This window comes from Nerophis ophidion, linkage group LG11, assembly GCF_033978795.1.
Source record: "Nerophis ophidion isolate RoL-2023_Sa linkage group LG11, RoL_Noph_v1.0, whole genome shotgun sequence".
NCBI classification, from domain to species: domain Eukaryota; kingdom Metazoa; phylum Chordata; class Actinopteri; order Syngnathiformes; family Syngnathidae; genus Nerophis; species Nerophis ophidion.
The window spans coordinates 40,744,396-40,759,779 of NC_084621.1; the positions used below are offsets into that span (position 1 = coordinate 40,744,396).

General features: G+C 41.2%; 1 protein-coding gene across 1 annotated transcript; it reads left to right on the forward strand.

The window, feature by feature from the left end:
* The first annotated feature begins 367 nt into the window (after positions 1–367).
* LOC133562079 (uncharacterized) lies at positions 368–15,244 on the forward strand. Its single transcript, XM_061915919.1, has 15 exons — positions 368–457; positions 1,605–3,050; positions 3,127–3,258; positions 3,337–5,484; positions 5,576–5,698; positions 5,784–5,927; positions 6,667–6,786; positions 6,867–7,022; positions 7,092–7,204; positions 8,409–8,541; positions 8,613–8,764; positions 8,852–8,948; positions 12,358–12,519; positions 14,658–14,821; positions 14,913–15,244. The coding sequence occupies exons 2-15, from the start codon at positions 1,697–1,699 to the stop codon at positions 15,009–15,011; spliced, it is 5,097 nt and encodes a 1,698-aa protein (XP_061771903.1). The 5' UTR covers positions 368–457; positions 1,605–1,696; the 3' UTR covers positions 15,012–15,244.
* The last annotated feature ends 140 nt before the right edge of the window (positions 15,245–15,384 follow it).

Consider the following 15,384-nt stretch of genomic DNA (forward strand, 5'->3'; position numbering starts at 1 on the left):
CCCCTCAGTGGGCGCAGAATACCTACAGTGTTGTTATGTATTCCAGCTGAATCATGATTCTCAGACAGGACTGTTTGTCAAGTCAATGTTTTTGTTTGTCATCATTAAATGCATGCAAATGATAACCTTTGTTGTAGAGCAAATTGAATATAAACATAAATGATACAATCTTGAATTACATATCAAGTAAATGCTTGCATCACAGATCCATGAAATGTTTGAAGTAAAAGGAATGACATCTGTGTTTTTGTCAAGTTAAAATATTTTCAGTGTTGGTTGAGAGTGGGGCCACTGGGGGTGGAGTTGGGGAGTGAGGTAGTGGTCCCTTAAGTAGGAGCAAACTTATCCCTCGCCTCCTTTATCCTTCCTCTCACCTTCCACCCCGCAAGTCTACATATGATTTTCCGATCAGATGGAAGGAACCAAACAGAGATAAACTATCCAAATCATTTTTAGGGTAAGTGACGTTTTTAATTAAACATGGTTTTATACATAGTAATGTTTTTTGGTTTATTCTTTGATTTTTAGATTGTGCAGGTGTACTAGTAATTGTGTTCGGTTGGGTCCTCACGTAAACTGCATATGATTTAGCATAACAGTGAGTTATGAATTTGATTAACAAAAAAAACAACTTTGAAATGCAATCCCACAAAGCCAATTACAGTATTGATGATCAAATGTACTCTTAATTGGGGTAGCGTTGCTCACTTTGTAGAGCGGCCGTGCCGGCAACTTAAGGGTTTCAGGTTCAATACCAGCTTCCGCCATCTTAGTCACTACCATTGTGTCTTTGGGCAAGACACTTTACCCACCTGCTGCCAGCGCCACCCACACATGGTTTAAACGTAACTTAGATATTGGGTTTCACTATGTTAAGTGCTTTAAGTCACGAGAGAAAAGAGCTATATTAATGTAATTCACAAAAAAATAAAAATTCACAAAATTGCTGAACTCTAATTTTAGATAAGCGTGCATCTCAAATTGTTTGCCTGTTGTTTAATTTTGATCAAATTATTTGCATTTATTTGAAATATTTTTCTATGACTTTTATTATTGTTACTGGAGCTCATGTTAGCTTATGTAAGCATCTGTGACGTGAAAGACATACAATGTTCCACAGTTCTATACAGTCCCCCACTGTTAGCTCTCTACTTGGTCTCACCATCAGACACTCAATTCACCTTCTCCTTTCCTGTTCGAAACCATCTAATTTGGATTGGGCAAGCTGATGAATAAACTATTATGGGTGAGGGTCGGAACACTGGCACATTTTGTTACCTCAAATGTGGTGTAGGCTAAATTTAAAATGGTCTATTTCTAAAGTATAGTGTGATCAGTCATGGTTTATTGCAATAAGGCTATAGTGATTTGTTATAAAACTATTGATATTTTAATTTACAGTAATACAAAAATTATACAGCTTTAACGTTTTTAGATTTCTTGTGAACCTTTACATTTACATAACTCATAGAGTTAAGACTTAAAACTATATTTCCTTTGGGATCCAGTACTTATAATATTTTATAACCTAATTGTACATAGATATCATAGATGTATGTATAACCTTCCGTGACAATTAATTGTTCATTTCTTCTTATTTGTAGGTTAAAGCTTGCTTACCACCACTTACATAGAAGGAGTTTACAATCTAAGGAGTAACATACATCTAATCCCCGGTGACTGTTACTGGCTCAAAATGCTGTTTACACTGGGACTTCTCCTCCTCCTTACCCCATTTCCCTCTCTTCAAGCCACAACAAATCAGAAGAAAAACTCCACAGGAAATGACTTGACTAAAACCAATGTCACTTTAATCATTTTGAAAACGAAAACCAGCTCTGCTGGTCCCACAAAACCAAATGGGCGCCCCACCCTAAAGACAAACCATATAAATCAGATAGTTTTACCCACTCCTCTCCCCAACCAAAAACCTCCAACAATAAACACCACAGCAAGTGCCAGAAGCAAGCCCAACCAAGTCGTAAACCCCACCACTATGTCCATTTCGTCAAAGGCATCCACAGCTAGTATATCTGTGGTCAAGAAAGATAAGCACACGGTGTCAGTAAACCAGACAGGCTTAGCTAAATCCACACCAGCCAGTGATGTGAAGTTTACGAAGACCAATCATGGACCCACTGAAATTGCAAATGGTCAGTCAGTATCAGCAATGTCTTCATCAGTCAACCGAGCTAATACCACTAAAGATAAAATCAAACTTTCTGTCAATCAGACATCATCTGAGAAATCTCCTTCAACCACCAATGGGAAGTTTGCCAAAGTCAAGCCAACCCCCAGCATAGTTCTAAATACCCAGTCAATGTCCACAAAGTCAGCCGGTAGCAGTAAAACCTCCAAGAAGAAGCTGACTGCCTCTGTCAATGAGACAGTTGCTACGGAATCTCCCTCTACCGGTGAAATGAAGAACTCCAAAGACATGCCAGCCCCTATAGTACGGACTGATACGACAGCTAACAGTTCTGCAGTTGTCAAAAATAGGTCCACGGCCTCTGTCAATCAGACGGCTGTGGGAAAATCTCTGTCTACTGTTGATACAAAGAACTCAAAAGACAAGCCTGCATCTACTGCCCAGGCTGCTCTCTCAACCCCAACGAAAACTACAACATCCAGTAATTCTGTATCTGTCAAAGAAAAGGCCACAACTTATACAAACCACACTGGAGATCTCAAATTTCCCACTGCCGATGATATACAGAACTCTAGAGTAAAACCAACCAACATGGCTCAGACTGATGCATCCATCTCTGCAAAGGCCTCAGCAGATCAGGCCTCGCTCATTAAAAATTCCGGCAGCAACAAAGTAAAGACTGCTCCTGCACAGCCTATTAAGGTGGTAGTTGCTAATGACTGCGAGCCCAGCCAAACCACAGAGCATGAAGTAAGCTTAAAACCTGGTGCTCCCTTGGTCATGACACATAAGATCAGTTTAATGCCTGGTGGCTGTGCCGGTGGATGTGATTCAGAGATGGCAGGGTTGAAAATCCGCTTGGCCCGTCTGGAGAGGGAGATGACCTCTCTAAAAGAGAAATGTAAGGTTTTATGAGTTTTGCCCTACATGTTAGAAAGTCTCTCCAATATTGTGTCACTGTTGTGTTTGCCGCCTAGGTCCATGTTCTGCAAATTGTCCAAATGATTGTAGTGGCAATGGGAAATGTCAGAAGGGAAAATGCGTCTGCCAGGGAGGATTTCTGGGTCCAGACTGCAGTGATTGTGCCCAAGGAGCTGAGTGTAATAAAAGTAAGTGATACTTTAACTGACAATGTTTATATCAGGTATTCATTATTTACTGAAAACCATTATGCTCTGTATTCCCAGAAAAATTCAAGGGGACAATTAAGATAAAAATGGACACAGTATCCCAGAAGGTGAACAAAGACAGCAGCACTATCAAAGAAAAAAACCAAGAAAGAACCAGCACATCAGAGCACCTGGAGAAGAAGGAGGAAAAGAAGGGAACTGATACCAAAGAGGCTGACACTAAATCAAAGTTAGCAGCTACAGCTAAAATAGATCTTATAAAAGCACAAGTCAACCTGGATGCTTATGGGAAGAAAATTATCATAAAGGGTAACACAAAGATATCCAGTCCAACTGTTGGCCAGGCGTTGTTGAAGCATGGAGGAAGAAAGCATGAAGAAGCTCGAACTGCAGCCAACACAGCACTCATGGATCCTAAAAAGACTGATCTCACATTTGTAAAGGAAGGAACCATAGTTAAATCCTATTCTAAATCTGACCAACTAAAAGATGAACCTCAAAGTAACACAACCCAGATTGTTGTTTCAACGACAACAATAAAGTCAAATGGGACAGGTAAAATTGCAAAAATGCTTACCAGGATTATGGCCGCCAACAAAACCAGAATTGGAAAAGACGCCATGGAGCAATCAACAGTATTTGAAAATAATTCTACTCAACATTCAGGGCCCAAACTGATTAAAAAGGTCAAAGTAGACACTTTATCTGAGAACTTGAGTGATAGAAAGACTGGACAGGGCAGACATACTACAACTAATGCTAGCAAAACAGAAAAAGGGAAGGAGGCTGCAACAGTGCACTCTGTTGATGGTAAGACCGGTACAGGGAGTGTTACCATAACTGTGCAGACTGCTGATGGTAAGACTGAGAGACAAAGTACAACATTCCACTCTGTTGATAACAGAAACACAGATACTAGCAGGATCGGAAAAGGAAGCGCTACCATCACAGTGCACTCTATTGATGGTAAGACTGGAAAAAGCAGACACACTACACCTTTGCCCTCTGTTGATGGGAAGACTGCTAAAGGTAAGGATACAACTGTGTCTTCTGCTGATGGCATTAATGGGCAGGGAAGAAATGCAAGTGGTCAATCTGTGGATGCAAAGACTGAGAAAGGGAGATTTACCATAACTGTGCACTCTGTTAAAAGTAAGACTGGAAAAGGTAGAAACATCATCACTGCAAAAACTGGTGATGGCAAGACAGAACAAAGCAAACATACTACAACTTTGCATTCTGTTGATGACAGAAACACAAATGTGAGCAAGACTGGACAGGGTAGAGATACAGCGATGCATTCTGTTGATGCCACAACTGGGAAAGAAAAAGCTACTATGACTATTCACTCTGTTGACGGAAAAATGGAGCCAGGCCGACAAACTACAACAATGACAGATGCTGTGAAAACAGGAAAAGCGAGAGATACCATAACTTCTTATTCTGTTGACAGTAAGACTGGTGAAAGGATCCGTTATACAACTGTGAACTCTGTTGACAACAGAAAAACAGATGCTAGCAAAATTGGAAAGGGGAGAGACACCATTACTGAACAGTCTGCTGATATTAAGACTGGACATGGTACATATATAGTAATTTCACACTCTGTGGATGACAAGACGGGACAAGGAAGAGATGCCATAAGTGTGCACTCTGTTGATGGGACACACATTAAGAGCGGTAAAGGGAGAGTCAATCTAAAAAGTCAGTACATTGTGAATGCTACTGTTGTCGATGAAAATAGACAGAGCCAAACAACCGCCAATGGTGGCTCTATGGCAAGGACCAAAAGTACAGGGGGGTTAGGTTCAGTTAGGGTTATGAACATCTCGTCCCACAGCTTCATCCTGACGTGGTCAGCACCACAAGGAATGTTCAAGAACTTCACAGTAATCAGAAGAGAGCCGCGAACTGAAGACAATGAGAGGGACTATGAGGAGTTTGAAGAGGAGGCTTTTGAGGGAGATAGCCAAGCAGCAAAGAATGCAAAAGAGGTCAAGGTGCACAAGGAGATCACAACTTCTTCAGTTAAAGTTGGTGGATCCAGAAGTAAAGCAGAAACTAAGAGAATGTTAATAGTGGTTCCTGGTAGTGTGCGGTCAGTTGAGTTCAGTAACCTTCGCGCTAGCACACGCTATGTCCTGCACATACATGGTACTGCTGCTGACAGAAGATCCAGTATTCACAGAGTTATTGCAGCTACAGGTAAAACAAATTTGGCCACATACACTAAGAACTGTCTTGAGAAACAGTGAATGCATCCATGTGTCGACACCTTCTCATTTTCCTGCTGTAGGTCCTGAGGCAGCCACCGATATGGTATTTACGAACATAACAGAAACATCACTCATGGTGTCTTGGTCCAAACCCAAGACCGCCATCACAGGCTACAAAGTCACATACACCCACATTGTAACAGGTCAGTTATGCTGTGGTATGTAAGAAGACCACTACCACTTGGGTTAATCAAGATAAACATTGTATTTCCACTGTTGTCCTTCAAGGAGAAACACGTTCGGTTAGCTTGAACTCCCAGCAGACTCATGTTGTTCTTTCCAAGTTGTCCGCTGGATCATCCTACATAGTCACTGTAACCTCTACACAAGGCAAAGCCCAAAGTGATGCTCTTCTGTCTATTATTACCACAGGTACACCACACATTCCATTCATCTCTAGCATCAAAAGACTTCTGCAGTACTGAATGCACTAACCCCACAGAATCCGACACAAAACGAGTACGCCCATCATATTTGAGAAACTATTTTATTATGTATTCTTGTGGGACAATAATACATGACTGGCATGTTACTTGGACTAGTCAGTGTACCGTTTTGAAAGCAGTATACTGTATATTTGTACTATCCGCTAAGAAAAAGTCAACACAGAGTCATCCACATTGCTTCCACATGAGAATTCCCCATACATGCTCAATTGGTTTGATGTGTGGAGACCTACTTTGCCAGACCATCAGCTTCACCCTCAGCTTTCTCAGCAAGGCACTTGTCATCTTGGAGGTGTGTTTGCCGTCATTATCATGTTGAAAAACTGCAATGTGGCTCACTTTTCCCAAGGGAGCGGGTCATGCTTCCCTTCACAATGTCACAGTGCATGTTTAAATTCATGTTTCTCCTCATGAACTTGAGGTGGCGACTTGTCCAGCACCAATTCCAGCACATAGTCAATATATATTGATTTTCAAGCTGTAGACAGACTACTCTAAAGTATATCCAAGTTTTATTCCTATAGTATTGTCTCTTGAGACATTTCACTTAAATAATAATGGCTGTTAGAATGTGATGTGTGTACTCACTTTTGTGAGATACTGTGACTGGTGCAATGCAAGCCATGTTGTTAAAATCTTATTTGTGTTTTGTAACTTATTTGAAGTGCCTGCACCTCCAACTTACCTACGAGCCATCAACGTGACAGATACCAGAGCAGTGTTGCAATGGAGCCCCAGCTTGGGGAAGGTGGACCGCTTTATCATCAGCTATGAGTCTTCTAAGAGTGAGCGTTAGAATTTCAAACCTGCTTGAACTATATTAAATCGAGATAACTGGTATATTTAATGATTCTCCTCACCGCAGCACCGAATGTAACGGTGACAGTAATGGTGTCTGGAAACTCAGTGGAGCACCAGCTGAGAGGCCTGCAAAGAGGCACCGTGTACACTGTCAAAGTTCTCAGCCAGAAGGACAGTCTGCAGAGCGCAGCGATTACAACTTTATTTACTACAGCTAATGGTGAGTAAGTAAGACAATTTTGTTGGTAAGATAACAACTTAACAGTGATTTATTCTTTATTTCCTCAAGTGTTCAAAGCTAGTGAGGTGGATGCCCGATCTGCTCTGATCACTTGGAAAAGTTCTACCATAGTTTATCACAGCTACAGACTGATCTACCAGGTGGTAGGAGAGGTGGCAAAGGTAAAAAATGATTATTAGTAGAGTGGAAACTCAATTTACAAACAGGGTTGATAAATCGAAAAGTTCAAATAGTAAAGCAAATTTCTCCATGAAAAAAAACTTGTAAATATGAATGAGTTCCAGGCTTAAATAAAGTAAAAATTTTAGTTAACATTTTTGTACACTTTCAACAGAATTTGAAGTACTATACAGTACTGTATATCTATCAAACATTACGTGATTGGTTGGCAACTTGTCCAGGGTGTACCATGCCTTCTGCTGAGTGCAACTGGGATAGGCTCCCGCCCCCCCACAACCCAAAAATGGATAAGCAGTAAAAAAAGATGAATGGATGGGCGGATAACAACAGAGTGATCAATCAATGTACTCTCTATTAACAAATCAAAACAAAAACAAGCTGAACTGTGCTGTATGCGCTGCTCTGCCAACACGCGCAAACAGTCCCTTTGGTGCCCTCACAAACTATCAGAAAAAAAATTATTTACTTCTACAACATTACTGCTACAATAATAAACTTTTAAAAAATAAAATACACTTACATCAACCGCCGTAAAAGAGGATCTGACAAGATAGGAGCAGACAGTCAGAAAGCAGAGAAGAGAAGGATCGGGGGGATTGTTTGAAAGAGGTGCTGCAAAATGACAGGTAGCTCCTGAAACAAATCTGTTTTGGCATTTTTTTACAAAAACGTCCGGTCTAGCTCCATTTAAAACGTGCTTTGATATGAAGCGTGCTTCGTCGGTGGTTCTATACTTTTGAGTGCCATTAATGTACTCCTTGCAAATATTAATTTATTTTTCTTTCTTTTTTTAACTCCACAGCGATTGCCCCCTCCTTTCCACAGTGGCCTGTTGTCTTTTTGAGTCTCATATTGAGTTGGCAAAATGGACAAAATGTTTCAAAAGGCGATAAAACACAGAAAAGGCAGACACGCTAAAGTACTTAGAAGTGACCAGTAATGTTTTGCACAGCCTCCCCAAAATGCTGCACCACGCTTTTTGCCTGCATGCGGGATACAAAATGAATGAAAGAAGCATTCGTACACAGACACGTGGTTCGTACGCGGAGGCCTATTTGGCTCAATCTAAAACTTTGTAAATCTAAAAGGTCGCAAGTAGAGGTTTTCATAGATCGAGGTTCCACTGTACTTCAAGCCTAAACATTGATATGATGACTAAAGAAGATGTTTTAATGTTTATATTAGGAGCTTCTCCTGGAGTCCACTATCACAGAATATAAGTTGACAGGCCTGTTACCCATGTCACGCTATATTGTTCTGGTACAAGGCGAGAGAGATGGACAATACACGTCCATTGTCACCACTGAATTCATCACAGGTAAACACAAAACCCCAAACTGGGCAATAGCCTTTTCTGATAGCACTCACGGTTTTTTTCCTATTGTGCAGGAAAGCTGCGTTTCCCGTACCCTACGGAGTGCTCCCAGGAGTTGCTGAATGGAGCTCTTCAGTCTGGGGAGGTGGACATATATCCCCAGGGCAGGGAGGGACAGGTCGTGAGAGTCTACTGTGACATGGAGACTGATGGAGGCGGTTGGACGGTGAAATTATGTTATTTCAATAAAAAAAAAAAAAGCAGAAATGCTAGTACATATTTAAAATACTGTAATTTGTTGTTTTTGGTCTAGGTGTTTCAAAGAAGAATGGGTGGAAAGACAGATTTCTACAGAACCTGGAGTGAATATAGAGCCGGCTTTGGAAACCTCAGCGAAGAGTTCTGGCTCGGTACATTTTTGGATTTGAATTGCATGGGAAAGAAGGAAGGAAAAGTTATCTATTTCACATCCATGTTCGCCACTCCAAAGAGAATATCCAAAACAACACAGCAGCAACAGAGCCAATTACATAGGTCAATACGACTGCCAACAACAGTGCAGCAAGTGTAACGAACAATAGTTTGATCAATAGCTGAGTAGCACAACCTACGTAAGAAAGCGCATGCACGGGAAGATAAAATGGCTGAATGATAAGCTTTTTTTTTTATGAATGGTTGATTTATATAGGCTAGTAAGGTAAAGTTTTGTACCTGACAAGTTTGGGCTACCTTGCTTCTGCAGCCTTCATCAGAGGTGTCACGTGATGTTAGCGTGACGTTGTCTGTGACGTGTTATATGGATTGTTCCATCCCAGCTGAAATGGTTGGATGGAACCTTACTAGCCTATATAAATCAACCATTTATAAATACACCTCAGTAGGCTAAATTAACCTCTTCAACATGAATGATGACCTTACATGATGCATCAAACATAGCTACAGCCATCTTGCGTCGTTAATAAACACATCAGGAAGTTGTCTACAGCCACAGCTTTTAATGGCAATGTTTTGTGAGTCGGCCCCAATTTAGGACACCGGCGGTTCCTTACTTATGTAGACCATGCACCAACCTAAACAAAACCCTTTATCTGCCTACTAAAGCTGTTGTGTGTAATAGTATCAGAAGGTTCAGGGTGATATGCTTTGCCACTTCGTGATCAGGACACTCACTCCTTCCATTCTGTTGTGTTGAAAGTAGGGTTGTCAAACTTAATGCGATAATAACACGCTAACTATAAGTTCCTTTGGCGGCAATCATTTTTTAAACACGCGATTAAGGTCCTGACTCCTTAGCGTGAGGAAATGTGATGTCGTCCAGTTACGGTGGAGCCACAAGCTTGAAAATAGCGAGCATAAATGCACAAAGAAAGCGGGACATTTTTCCAAGTCTCAGGTCCACAACCATGACAAGTTATTTTAAGAATAAGACAAGACCATTTTACCTTCAGTCGCCGTGAGATGACATCATTGGAGAGGAGCTTCACGTCCAAGTTTGGATTACAGTCGAGTGCGTTAAAATGTCGATTGTTACTCGAACTGATTTAGTAAGATGGAATAAAAGCTCAGCAGGAAAAAGACAGTAGCGAGGAATTCCAAAGTCACTCTGTCAAAATATGTTACTCTTACCAATCACACACTTCAGGCTTCACAATTATAGCGCTAAGCTTCATATCCGATCTAACCAACAAAACAACAAAAAATCGTCTTACAAAACGATCATTCTTTGTCAAAGATGTTTTGTAATATTATTCTGTGATATTCCTATTTTTTCTTGCAGATTTAAATAAAGTTTATTGTAATAGCGGCAGCAATATTACGAAAGTAGACTGTCTTTGAACAAATCAGCATTATATTTATGTTCACAAATCGCACTGTCAAACTAAATAGGGGGTAGCACGGTGGAGGAGTTTGTGCATGTGCCTCACAATACGAAGGTCCCAGGTTCAATCCTGGGGTCAGGATCCTTCTGTGTGGAGTTTGCATGTTCTCCCCGTGACTGCGTGGTTTCCCTCCTAGTACTCTGGCTTGCTCCCACTTCCAAAGACATGCACCTGGGGATAGGTTGATTAGCAACACTAAATTGGCCCTAGTGTGTGAATGTGAGTGTGAATGTTGTCTGTCTATCTGTGTTGGCCCTGTGATGAGGTGGCGACAAGTCCAACGTGTACCCCGCCTACCGCCTGAATGCAGCTGAGATAGGCTCAAGCACCCCCGCATCCCGAACGGGACAAACGTTAGAAAATGGATGGGTGGGTGGAACTAAATAGGCCGAAGCGCAACATGTACTCACACACACACACATGACAGCTCCTCCGAACACTTTCTCGTCTCCTTCTTCACTCCTACTGAGACGAGGTCTAAGACCACAGTCATGCCTGCCACTGCCCTCTACTGCCCACATCGGGTAATTACAGTTCACTACACAGTGTTCCCATCTCTACCGAATATTCTTTGATAACCTGTTCTGATTGATCATCTGATTGATAACAGGTGGATTATTACGTCGTATTAAGAAAAAAGAGAAGGTTAAAAGATTGTCATGCAGAGATATGACTACCATTAACTTGTACAACATGTAATGTACAGAACATTAGAAGCATTTATTCAGGTAGAAATATCACATTTTAGATTACCTAACATCTTTGACAATCAAACCATTTTGTGTTAAAAATGCGTGAAACTAGGATCCAAAGAATGGTGTTGCTCCTCCTCTTAATGCAAGTGCTCCTACAGCAGAAATACAAATACTGTTTTCCTACAAAATGCAAAATCTGGCCAGACACCAACACACTGAAAGTATTTTTTGATTTTCTTTAAAAGTGTATTCGTCCTTTTTGTGTAGAGTTGTTTCAAAAAGCATAATGTTAAAATATAAATTATTAAACGAATTGTCCAGTACACTTATTAATGAAGAAAAAATATATTTATTTGTGATTAATCGTGATTCATTGTCAATTAACTATGAACAAACTGCAATTAATCGTGATAAATATTTTAATCGTTTGACAGCCCTCAGGCTGTCTTCTTCTAATGAATAGATTACAATCTTTGCAAGCTGGGTAACGTTTGTTGTGGTCTGTAACGAGACACAAACAACAATCAGAAATGCATCCAATATTACATACAGATAATGTGTCATGAGACATGCAAATATAAATTAAGTACAGAGCACTTAAGTAAGGGACCTTAAATGAGCTCGAATATACCTACAAACGAGGCATAATGCACTGACCAAAAATGCCTGATTAGCACTCCAACAAGTCAATAACATAAACAAAACTCATGTTTGTGCATTCACACACAACATAAAAAGTTTGGTGGACAAAATGAGACAAAGGAGTGGCATAAAACATGTCTTTCTGTGGCAGCGTCGGAAACTGTTGTACATGTAAACAAACTATGGTGTGTTCAAGGACTACCAAAATTAGTAGGGCAAAACCACGCTCGCCAAATTCTCTCATCAGTGATTCATGTTTATTTCTCACAATTAGGAAGGTTTGTGTCAGGTGTTTCCTCCTACAGAAATCATATTAAAACAAGAAATATATTTTTCCCCCAGCTTTTTCCATTTTCCTATATTTATAAAAAACTCCTGGGAGCCACTAGGGTGGCACTAAAGACATGCGGCTATAGAGCCGCGAGTTGCCAACCCCTGCCCTAGTTAAAAGCAATTAATGTTGTCTACAGCGCCTCAGATTGAAGAAGGGGGAGGTGGATGGGGACAGGGAAGTCTGGGCATGCCTACTTAGACAGCTGGTCTCGGATAAGCGTGATAAAGTAAATGACTCACAGGTCTTGCTTTCTGTCTCTCCCCACCAGGGAACGAGTTGCTGCACAACCTGAGCAGCATCGGTCCAGTGAGTCTGAGGGTGGACCTGAGGTCGGGAAATGACACTTCTTATGCTCACTACGCCAACTTCTCCATTGATTCAGAGGAGAACAATTATGCCCTCAGCGTGTCGGGATACACAGGAACAGCAGGTGCGATTGTTTGCCTTAACATGCAAAGTATCAGTCTAGCGCAAGGCTATTCAACCACATAATGAAGAGGGCCGCAGTTTCAAGAGCTGAATAATTAATTTATGGACATCGAAATTTGGATGTTTCATCAGAAAATGCCTGCACAAGTTATATTATTTAGAGACTGTGTTTACTTCATTGCACACTGCACTGTCAATAAATTAATTATTCAGCCCTTGTTACTTGTTTTGTAGCGTGTGCAGCTAGACAGATAGTTAACAGCATGAAGAAATAGAAGCTCCAGAATTTTTGTTGAGAATTGATGTCCCTTCTTGTAAAAACGTTTCCTCCCTCAGTTATATTTCTTTACACCTCTTCCTTAATTTAGGTTAGTAAAATTAAAAAATATTAACATAAAAAAACATTACAAATGTATAACGTACATTTTGCATTTTACATTATGTCCGTTGTGTATTTTACAGAAATAAAATAGGTTTAGTGTTCATACATTCACACAATAAAATACAGTTATTTACGCATATAGAAATAAAACAACATCCACATCAAACATTGCACACAATGAATATGATTCATTACAATTAGTCCTAAGGTGTATCATTGTCTCCCTCTATTGGTTAAATGTAGCGCTTCTTGTATTAAAGTAACTCTCAGACAAATAACTTGACCACGAATACAAAAGACATCCCAAAGTCAGCAATTTCAATACAAAACAAACTACCGTAAATATCTTTATGCATAATATCTACATACCAAGATCTGACCAAGTTGTGTGATAAAGCTTAAACATGTGAAGTTATAATAATAATAATAATGGATTACATTTGATATCACACGTTTCTATTATTAGATACTAAAAGTGCTCACAGAGAAGTGGGAATCCATTAGTCATTCACACCTGGTGGTGGTAAGCTACATTTGTAGCCACACCTATTCTGGGGTAGACTGACCGAAGTGAAGTGAAGTGAATTATATTTATATAGCCCTTTTTCTCTAGTGACTCAAAGCGCTTTACATAGTCAAACCCAATATATAAGTTACAATTAATCCAGTGTGGGTGGCACTGGGAGCAGGTGGGTAAAATGTCTTGCCCAAGGACACAACGGCAGTGACTAGGATGGCGGAAGTGGGGATCGAACCTGCAACCCTCAAGTTGCTGGCACGGCCACTCAACCAACCGAACTATACCGCAAACTGGCGAGGCTACCAGTTTGCCCCTACGGCCTCTCCGACCGCCACCTATCATTCATTCACCACCACTTATCATTCATTCATCATTCATTCACCAGTGTGAGCGGTGACACGGGTGAAGTGTCCTGCCCAAGGACACAACGGCAGTGATTTGGATATCAAGAGGCAGGAAGCAAACCTGCAACCCTCTGGTTTCTGGTACCGCCCCTAGATTACCGTTGCAGGAAACAATGACTCGAGCACTTGCTGGGGGCAGAACATTCATACTTTGTTGTCTAGTTGTTAAAAGTCAGATTTTCACAATTTATTTAGATTTATTACAGGGTTGAATGAGTAGTCTTCTTCTGCTAACCTTACTGCTGCATCATTGTGACACATATGCCTCATTGTTGCCCTCTGTGGGGTGGCAGGAGTAACTGCATACATGATCAACTCTAGTTTTAATGGTTTCATCAAGCCCATTTGAGTGATGTTCGGCGGGCCAAATAAAAAGCTTTGGCGGACCGGATTTGGACGCCTGTTCATCATCAGCCGTTGTCAGTCCACTGCTGGACGAAAGCTTCAGCATGTTTCTGCCATAGTGAACGATCTCTTTTCATGCTGGTTATTAGCCTACACCTTCCACACTGGCTTGGTGCGGGTTGGAAGGGGTATTTTATATCAGAGATCGTTCTCCTAGACTAATTGCCTTACTGGGCTGTTGAACTTAGTCCGTCCTGTTGGTTGTCCGCACCCCATTTACCCAGGGACCCGCTCAGCTTTATGGCACTGACCGCCCGCCAGTCACAAGAGAAGGTGCAAACGGTTCTTTGTGTGCATTTTATAGACGTTAGTTGGGACTCACTAACCCCACACACAACCTCTCATCTCATGCCTGGATGTAGTTTAATGTCATACCCAGGACATCCTGTTAATCTTTGCAAATACTACATTGTGATTGTCGGCTACAGGTGATTCCATGAAGTACCATAATGGGCGTCCATTCTCAACCTTGGACAAGGACCCTGATTCTTTGGGGATCCACTGTTCTCGGGCCTACATGGGAGGCTGGTGGTATAAAAACTGCTACAAAACCAACCTCAATGGACTGTATGGCATCAACACTAACAATCAGGTGAAGTACATTCGACCGACCACCACAACCTTTAATGTCTTTGCATGTTTTTTCCGTTGGATCACATCTTATCTTTTTTTTTGCACTACAGGGGGTGGTGTGGATAGACTGGAAGGGTAAAGACTCCTCCATTCCCTTCACCGAGATGAAGTTCAGACCGTCCAGGTTCTCTCCTGCGACACACGGCTAAGGACAGTCCGACAAGAACAGAGAGGACTCTCTCCAAGTGTGTTCCGACTCAGCAGGGTCACGTCTGTCGTGAGCTCGAGAGAAACATCCTTTTTTACCTTTCATCCACTTCAACACAATGTTGTTTTGACTCGTCTCACTGCTACTGTAAATATGCACTGTCTCGCTCCATTGAAATCAATGTGGCTGATGTGGACTGGTTTTGCATTAAACACACCCAGTTTAGAAACATAAGTTTGCACTATTTCTTTGCAAGGAAAAAAAAACATTGCTTCTATCTGTCATGCTGGTCGGGCCGTGTTATCACGCCCTTCGCAGAGACACTGCTAGTTTATCACACTAGCCGGTGCATTCCGATGACATAATGTCCTTGA

Excerpts from the sequence above, each read along its gene's own strand:
- LOC133562079 (XM_061915919.1), top strand. The coding sequence starts at position 1,697 with ATGCTGTTTACACTGGGACTTCTCCTCCTCCTTACCCCATTTCCCTCT. Across the intron at positions 7,205-8,408 it reads TGGTAGGAGAGGTGGCAAAG|GAGCTTCTCCTGGAGTCCAC; the intron begins GTAAAAAATGAT and ends TGTTTATATTAG. Across the intron at positions 8,542-8,612 it reads CACCACTGAATTCATCACAG|GAAAGCTGCGTTTCCCGTAC; the intron begins GTAAACACAAAA and ends CCTATTGTGCAG.